The sequence below is a fragment of the Xenopus tropicalis genome, chromosome 10 (genome assembly GCF_000004195.4).
Source record: "Xenopus tropicalis strain Nigerian chromosome 10, UCB_Xtro_10.0, whole genome shotgun sequence".
Lineage (NCBI taxonomy): Eukaryota > Metazoa > Chordata > Amphibia > Anura > Pipidae > Xenopus > Xenopus tropicalis.
The window spans coordinates 9,628,282-9,637,313 of NC_030686.2; the positions used below are offsets into that span (position 1 = coordinate 9,628,282).

The window sequence follows — 9,032 nt, forward strand, 5'->3', positions numbered from 1 at the left end:
TCTCTCTCTCTGTGTCTGTCTGTCTAGCTATCATCTATCCATCTATCCATCTATCTATCTATCTATCTATCTATCATCTATCTATCTATCTATCATCTATCTATCATCTATCTATCTATCTATCTATCTATCTATCAATCATCTATCTATCTATCTATCTATCTATCATCTATCATCTATCTATCTATCTATCAATCATCTATCTATCTATCTATCTATCTATCTATCTATCTATCTATCTCTTTCTATCTTCTGTCTGTCTATCTATCGTATCTATTGTATCTATCTACAGTATCTATCTATCTGTCTAAATATTAGTCCTCCCCAGTGTCCTTTCTTTCAACACTTTGGAACACTTTTTGTCACTTCTTTATCACCTCCTTTGCTGCTTTCCTTCACTTTTCTCTCCCTGGGTTTCTTCTCTCTTTGCACTGAATTCTGACCTCTTTCTCTTTTCACTCTTTTGCTGTATTTTCACCCTTATTATATCTTTGACCGCCTCTTGGGCTATTTCCACTCTTTTTTTTGCTCCTCTTTTATCATGGATACTCCCTGTACCCCATATCTTTCTTCCTAACCTGTGTCTTTTATTTAATATATAGGGTAAATAAGTGGAATTGAGTACTTATTCTAGAAACTTGCTCATCCTTCTTTTCTTTCTATGCAGTTTTGCTAATAATTAGTCTCGCCTAAAACGGAATCACTGATAAACTGATGCTACGGGGCAGATAAACCTTCTTGTGCTTGTTTGCCAAAAATTAGGAAACAACGATTGCATTTAAGATAAGAAAAGTGGAACAAAAATGTAAAGTTCAGTGTCAAACAGCAGCTCTTTGTGCTCTTTACACATTGACCTAAAATGTAACACTTCTGAATTCACTCCCATAAACTGTGCCGACAGGATGGAGCTTGATAGGGGCGGTAGTGTGGCATTTTCTGTAGTGTATAAAAATACTTACTGTTAGAGTGGGCTTCAGGGGGCGGGTAACCAAAAGCGAAAGAAGTAGTATTGCACTTGGTACCTCCTTTTTTGGCCTCAGCAATATGCTTTTTCCTGTGGAACATCGAAGGTGTTAATATACTGTATATTAATGTATACGTGGAGCAAAGTTTATTGGCCTAAGGGAAAAGAAGTCTTTTACTGGCAATAAGGTCAATTTAAGTGGATATTATTATTTTACTAGTACTAATAAGTACTTATAAAGCACCAAATAGTTGGCATGATAAACAATTTATGCAGCACTGTGTCCAGTGACCAAAGAACCAACCCAAGCTTGAGTAGGAGGAAAGCTTGGAAATTGGCATTTGTTACTAGAAAGGTTTCATCGCCGGTTTCTTGCCTTTACTTTTTTACTACTCTTTTATAATGCGCCTAAAAAGTTGCCTATAGGTCATGTTAATCGTTTTTCGCTGACAGGTTTGGTTTTGTAAGTAATTGTTACTTGAAGTTCCTAAACCTGACTGTTTTGCTAACCTGACTGTCCCTTCTCAGCCTGTCAGTTATAGCTTCTAATGCTAACAGACAAATATGGCCGCCCCCTTATAGAGGAACATGGGGGATCAGATAGGGAATGTAAAAGCATTGGGCAAACACTTCTATGGCAAAATGCACAGAAAGACAATGTTATGACAGTTGCAAAAAAAGATTCATTTCTGGTGTCAGTATCTCTTTAAGAAGCCCACCCTAGCCAAATAATGAAACCTGTTCCTTTCCACAGATACCCCATTGTCACCTGTACCACCATAAAGGTAATGGGAGTATTCAGGGTCAGACTGGGGGGTGAAGGGCCCACCGGGGCTCCCACCCCAGGGGCCCTGGAGGTGCCCCCGCCGGCCGCGTCCCCTAACCCCCCTGCAGGGGCCCCCGTAACCCCCCGCAGGGTCCCCCACCAGACTTCCTCCCTTGAGTGGGCGTAAATTTAACGCATCAGGGGAGGAACGGTTGGGCAGGGGGAGCGCCGGCAAGGGTCGGGTCTGGGCTACCCACTAAGGCTGGGGCCCATCAGGATTCTTCCCGGTGTCCCGGCGGCCCAGTCCAACCCTGGGAATATGAATAGAGTGAGGCAGTATAGGCTTATAAAAACCTTTCTGTGATTATTCTATGAAGATATTTGGCTGCGGTGGTTATTTTTACACAATTGCGCAGCTGGGAAACTCTTTCTTCATGACAAGTTCTCTAAAGCCTTCATTTTGTTCCTAATCTCACATGAAGGTAGTCCGTTTCCCCTTTGTGCTTGGCACGGAGCCCGTTCTGGTGATTGCACCTGCAAAATACATCAGAGAATGACGTTCTTCTCATCCCGGGGGCTCTAGTTGTAACTGGGTCTGTGCCCATAAACCATGGAGAGACTGAAAGTGAGCGCAAAGAACTCAAGCTCTCAGAAATGTGAACAGGGCTCACTATACTCCCTGCATGGGGAACCAGTACAGGTATGGGACCTGTTATCCACAATGCTCGGGACCTGGGGTTTTCCAGATAAGGGATCTTTCTGTAATTTGGATACCTTAAGTCTACTAAAAAATAATTTAAAAATTAAATAAACCCAATAGGGCTGTTCTGCATCCAATAAGGGGTAATTATATCTTAGTTGGGATCAAGTACAGGTACTGTTTTATTATTACAGAGAAAAGGGAATCATTTAACCATTAAATAAACCCAATAGGACTGTTCTGCCCCAATAAGGGGTAATTATATCTTAGTTGGGATCAAGTACAGGTACTGTTTATTATTACAGAGAAAAGGGAATCATTTAACCATTAAATAAACCCAATAGGATTGTTCTGCCCCCAATAAGGGGTAATTATATCTTAGTTGGGATCAAGTACAGATACTGTTTTATTATTACAGAGAAAAGGGAATCATTTAACCATTAAATAAACCCAATAGGGCTGTTCTGCCCCCAATAAGGGGCAATTATATCTTAGTTGGGATCAAGTACAGGTACTGTTTTATTATTACAGAGAAAAGGGAATCATTTAACCATGAAATAAACCCAATAGGGCTGTTCTGCCCCCAATAAGGGGTAATTATATCTTAGTTGGGATCAAGTACAGGTACTGTTTTATTATTACAGAGAAAAGGGAATCATTTAACCATGAAATAAACCCAATAGGACTGTTCTGCCCCCAATAAGGGGTAATTATATCTTAGTTGGGATCAAGTACAGGTACTGTTTTATTATTACAGAGAAAAGGGAATCATTTAACCATGAAATAAACCCAATAGGGCTGTTCTGCCCCCAATAAGGGGTAATTATATCTTAGTTGGGATCAAGTACAGGTACTGTTTTATTATTACATAGAAAAGGGAATCATTTAACCAATGCCCCCAATAAGGATTAATTATATCTTAGTTGGCATGAAGTAGAAGGTATTATTTTATTATTACAGAAAAAAAAGGAAATCATTTTTATAAATTAGAATTATTTGCTTATAATGGAGTCTATGGGAGATGGCCTTTCCGTAATTCGGAACTTTCTGGATAACAGGTTTCCGGATAAGGGATCCCATACCTGTATCAGTATTCATTGCATTCTATGTTTTATATATTATATTTATGGGGAGAAAACAATCGTTGAACTAAGCATGTTGTATTTGCTCCATATATTAAAATTTAGAATTCTTCTTCTACAATAAATTCCTTTTCTATATTATACCTGGCTAATCACTGACCCTGAGGGAGAGCTATGATTGCCTGATCCTGAATGACTTTTGAGAACTGAGTGCTCAGACCTGTTTAGCATTTATTCAGAGTATTACGTGTATTTGATAGTAATAACAGTTTCGTTCACTTTTGGGACAAATAATGGTTCACTAGCACCAAAAAAGAAACGGGGTTCTAGTCATTTATATATAAAGTGCTGTCAACTTAATCAATAGAGATGTGTTATTCCTACATGAACGTTAAATTAAAGACGAGTCTGATTTTCTGGGATAAGATATTGTTGTTTACCTATGACTGTAAGAGTCTACTCATTTCTATGAGTATGAAGCTACTCGGAACCAGTCTTACTTTCACTCCTTGTTCACACACCTACACACTAGTCTGATAAGTAAAGAAATCTGAAGTATTAAATGATTACAGCTGGTAATACTAAGGGTGAAGACACATGGAGCTACTAGTAGCAGCTACTTTTTCACAGCTGCTAAACGACAGAAAATCCCCTGCCATAGACAATACTGAGAGTTGCCTCTGCTAAAACACACGTAGAGACAATTATCAGTAAGAGATCAGTATTGTCTGTTTCTGTAGCCACGACAAGTAGCTGCTACTAGTAGCTCCGTGTGTCTTCAACCTAAGGGGTCAGTTTATCAAAGGTCAAGATAAAAACGTAGTCAGATTACAATAGGCAAATAATTTCCACGGCATAAACTTTTTTCAGATTATCAAATTTGCCTTGGACCTTCTCCTGAGATCAATTCATACTAATAGGGACATCAGGGTGTGTCTGAACAGATATGATTGTGTTATACCACTTACTGGTGAATTCTCAAGGAATTTTGTGGGAACCTCTCGCAACATGATTATCTTTTGCATCTTCACACAATGGATTGGTTCAGTTTAATAAGGAGATTATTTTATGTTACAGATATAGGACCAGTTATCAAGAATGCTCAGGACTAAGGGTAATCCGGATAAGGGGGATTTGGATCTCCATACCTTAAGTCTACTAAAATATCAATAAAACGTTAATTAAACCCAATAGGGCTGTTCTGCCCCCAATAAGGGGTAATTATATCTTAGTTGGGATCAAGTACAGGTACTGTTTTATTATTACAGAGAAAAGGGAATCATTTAACCATTAAATAAACCCAATAGGACTGTTCTGCCCCAATAAGGGGTAATTATATCTTAGTTGGGATCAAGTACAGGTACTGTTTTATTATTACAGAGAAAAGGGAATCATTTAACCATTAAATAAACCCAATAGGGCTGTTCTGCCCCCAATAAGGGGTAATTATATCTTAGTTGGGATCAAGTACAGGTACTGTTTTATTATTACAGAGAAAAGGGAATAATTTAACCATTAAATAAACCCAATAGGACTGTTCTGCCCCAATAAGGGGTAATTATATCTTAGTTGGGATCAAGTACAGGTACTGTTTTATTATTACAGAGAAAAGGGAATCATTTAACCATGAAATAAACCCAATAGGGCTGTTCTGCCCCCAATAAGGGGTAATTATATCTTAGTTGGGATCAAGTACAGGTACTGTTTTATTATTACAGAGAAAAGGGAATCATTTAACCATGAAATAAACCCAATAGGGCTGTTCTGCCCCAATAAGGGGTAATTATATCTTAGTTGGGATCAAGTACAGGTACTGTTTTATTATTACAGAGAAAAGGGAATCATTTAACCATTAAATAAACCCAATAGGACTGTTCTGCCCCAATAAGGGGTAATTATATCTTAGTTGGGATCAAGTACAGGTACTGTTTTATTATTACAGAGAAAAGGGAATCATTTAACCATGAAATAAACCCAATAGGGCTGTTCTGCCCCAATAAGGGGTAATTATATCTTAGTTGGGATCAAGTACAGGTACTGTTTTATTATTACAGAGAAAAGGGAATCATTTAACCATGAAATAAACCCAATAGGGCTGTTCTGCCCCAATAAGGGGTAATTATATCTTAGTTGGGATCAAGTACAGGTACTGTTTTATTATTACAGAGAAAAGGGAATCATTTAACCATTAAATAAACCCAATAGGGCTGTTCTGCCCCAATAAGGGGTAATTATATCTTAGTTGGGATCAAGTACAGGTACTGTTTTATTATTACAGAGAAAAGGGAATCATTTAACCATGAAATAAACCCAATAGGGCTGTTCTGCCCCAATAAGGGGTAATTATATCTTAGTTGGGATCAAGTACAGGTACTGTTTTATTATTACAGAGAAAAGGGAATCATTTAACCATGAAATAAACCCAATAGGGCTGTTCTGCCCCAATAAGGGGTAATTATATCTTAGTTGGGATCAAGTACAGGTACTGTTTTATAACTACAAGGAAATCAATTTTAAAATTCTGAATTATTTGATTAAAATGCAGTCTATGGGAGACGGGCTTTCCATAATTCAGAGCTTTCTGGATAACGGGCAGATAACAGATCCTATACCTGTGTATGAAAACTTTTCTCCTAATTCAGTTCCATTTTTCTTATTAGACTTCAATAGAATTTTTTTTTAATGAACAGTGAAATAAGTTTTTCTCATTGACTCGCATCTGGTTATTTGGTAAAATCTGAAATTCCATTAAGTGATTAGTCTTTGTCATAAATCTGGCCCAGAGAGTCAGATACAATGCAATGAGAAAAAAATGTATATTAATGTCTATCAAATGAAATGCAAGTGAAATGTATGGGGAAAACTGAAACTGGATAAGGAGAAAAGTTTTTTACTCCTTGTATTGAATCTTGCTCATAAGTTTTCACATAATAAACCGTAAAATAACGCTTTCTCATTGAATTCAGTTTGATGAGAAAAGTTTATCTACTAATTCATATCCAGATTTTCCCATAGAACCAGATGCAGTTCAATGAGAAAAACGTATCACGTGTTTATCACACAAAAACTCTATTGAAGTCTATGGGGAAACCTAGAATTGTTGTGTGCTGTTTCCTAGTGGTGTTCAATGCGGAATGAGTATTTTTTATGGTTAATGTCTGATACATTATAGACATACGTGGTACTGATAAGAGAAATGAAGAAAAGCATTCAAGCAGAGTGGATAGGCATTTTTTATTAGGAACTATAAATATTATAACAAGTGTTGTAAAGAAGCAATGAGGAAGGCAAACACAATAAACGAGGATCTGATTGCATCACAAGCAAAGAGTAATCCCAATTTTTTAAAATGAGTAAAAAGATGTGGTTTGAGAGTGTGGCTTCATAAAAACTAGAGATGTTTTGGTTGCAATGGAAGCAGAAATCACAGGGCCTTTCAGCTTCCCCCCCAGCATCCCACCCAGCATCCTCCAGCTCCACTCCCCAGCATCCTGGGGCCCAATGAACCGGAACGCAGTATAGGGAAGCAGGGCATGACGGGGCTAGGAGGGCAGCCCTTCCCCCCTCCCCCCTTCCTGTCTTGGGTTTTCGTTTGATCTGGCCAATGAGACTCCTGGATGTTTCCCAGGCTTAGCAAGGGGAGGAGTGAGTGAGGACAGCTTACCTTTCATTCGGTTCCAGGCAGCAGGAGGATCAACAGCTCTCAACGTCCCACCCTCCCTCCCTATAATAGGGGGTTGTTGTCGTTAGCGGAGGGTAACTTACTCCATGCCCCCAGGGGGAAGTTTAAAGGGGAGTACTTGTCAAGCAAGGACAGTGTAGCCCGGTTGGCCTGGGGTCCTGAGCGGCAGTTAGCCTCGATTTAGGTCGGGCGAAAAGGAGGCAGGAACCAGGCATTAAATTCGGGCGCAGGGCCAGCCCCTTGGAGGCGAGTAAGGGATTGTTGTTAATGTAAATTGTTGGTTAAAATGTTTGTTATACAAACGGTTTTGTCAAGTTAATAATGTTACAAATGTTAACTGATGTTAAGTTATTGTTAATAAATAAATAACTGCGGCCTTCTCTTCCCAGCTACGGTGTCCGAGTGTGTTGTTCGGGGAAAGGTTAGGGGGTTAAGATTGGGTGGAGGGGTAAGGAGGGGTAAGGGTTGCAGACTCGACGCTGCACCTGTCATGCAGCTCCCCCCCCAGCATCCTCCAGCTCCACTCCCCAGCATCCTGCAGCTCCCCCCAGCATCCTCCCCAACATCATCCAGCTCCCCCCCAGCATCCTCCAGCTGCCTCCCAGTATCCTCCAGCTTCACCCCCAGCATCCTCCGGCTCCATTCCTCAGCTCCCCCCCAGCGTCCTCCCACCAGCATCCTCCATCCCACCCCCCCCCAGCGACCGGCGGCTCCCTCCATCCTCTGGTTGCTTCTATCTCCCGGCTCCCCACTGCATCCTTTTATATGGTTGCACCCTGTGCATGCTGACGTCACGCGCACACACGAGGCACAACCAATCAGCGCCCGTAATTATTTTAAGGGGGCCGGAGTCGGTGGGCCGGATTAAAAAGGCCAGTGGGTCGTAGTTTGCCCACCCCTGTACTAAAGTGTTTAAGCAAAATTGTGAACAAGAGCTCAGAGCCTAATGTAGTACAAGTACAAATATTAAGAAAGCTTGGTTTAGTGTTAGCCGGATCACTGGATACCGTAACAATGTACTGGCAGTTATAGGCTTGTAAGTCCTACTTCTGTTATTGGCAATCTGAGGATTTGCTAAGGGATCACATTTAAGATTATGTCATGGAGAATGACGTAAGTAGCAATAAGCATAGCTTTATAAAGGATAGATCATGTCAGACCAATTTAATAGGACAAACTTGGACAGTAGGGTTGCCGTACATGTGGCCTTCTCGGCTTTTGCCAAAGCTTTTCATTCAGTGCCACTTAGACGTTTGCTTCAGATCTGTTAGTATTAGGTATTAGTAGTATCGTATACAGAGGGGATCCCCTTAGAAGCTACTAAGCTACTGAGGGGATTGTGTTTGGGTGGAAGAGAGCGGTGCTTGCACTTTGGGAGGTCCGTTGGCTTCACTTGTACTTACCTGGGTTCTCTTCCTTTCGTTGCTGCAGCTTTTGTCAGGAACTGCCATCTGTTCCGAGACTTTCCTGAAAGCTGCAGTGATATTGTAATCTGATAAAGGATGATAGACCGCAATAAAAAATGCACGTGCCCCGGCAAAGAACCGTACGGTCAAAACACATTTGGCTATTATTTTTGATGTAATAAAATAAAAATAAAATCAACTTTTCATATAGAGTTCCCTGTTACGCTCATTTATCTGCTTCTGGTTGGATAGGGCACAGCTTTGATTAATATTTGGGCTGTGTTTGGATTGATGTAACTAAGGATGGCCATGGCCAGGGTCGGACTGGGGGGTGAAGGGCCCACCGGGGCTCCTGCCCCAGGGGCCCTGCAGGTGCCTGTCGCACCCCCCTCCACTAAAGAGCCCCCCTAATCCCCCTCATAGGGCCCCCTA

At 40.6% G+C, this 9,032-nt stretch overlaps 1 protein-coding gene across 1 annotated transcript in view; it reads right to left on the minus strand.

Moving 5' to 3' along the window:
- The window catches only part of zpbp2 (zona pellucida binding protein 2), a 58,471-nt gene extending 49,826 nt beyond the window's left edge, over positions 1-8,645 (minus strand). The window contains 1 exon segment of the mRNA XM_031894599.1: positions 8,598-8,645. Coding sequence (XP_031750459.1) covers positions 8,598-8,645 — 48 coding nt within the window.
- Between the last annotated feature and the right edge of the window lie 387 nt (positions 8,646-9,032).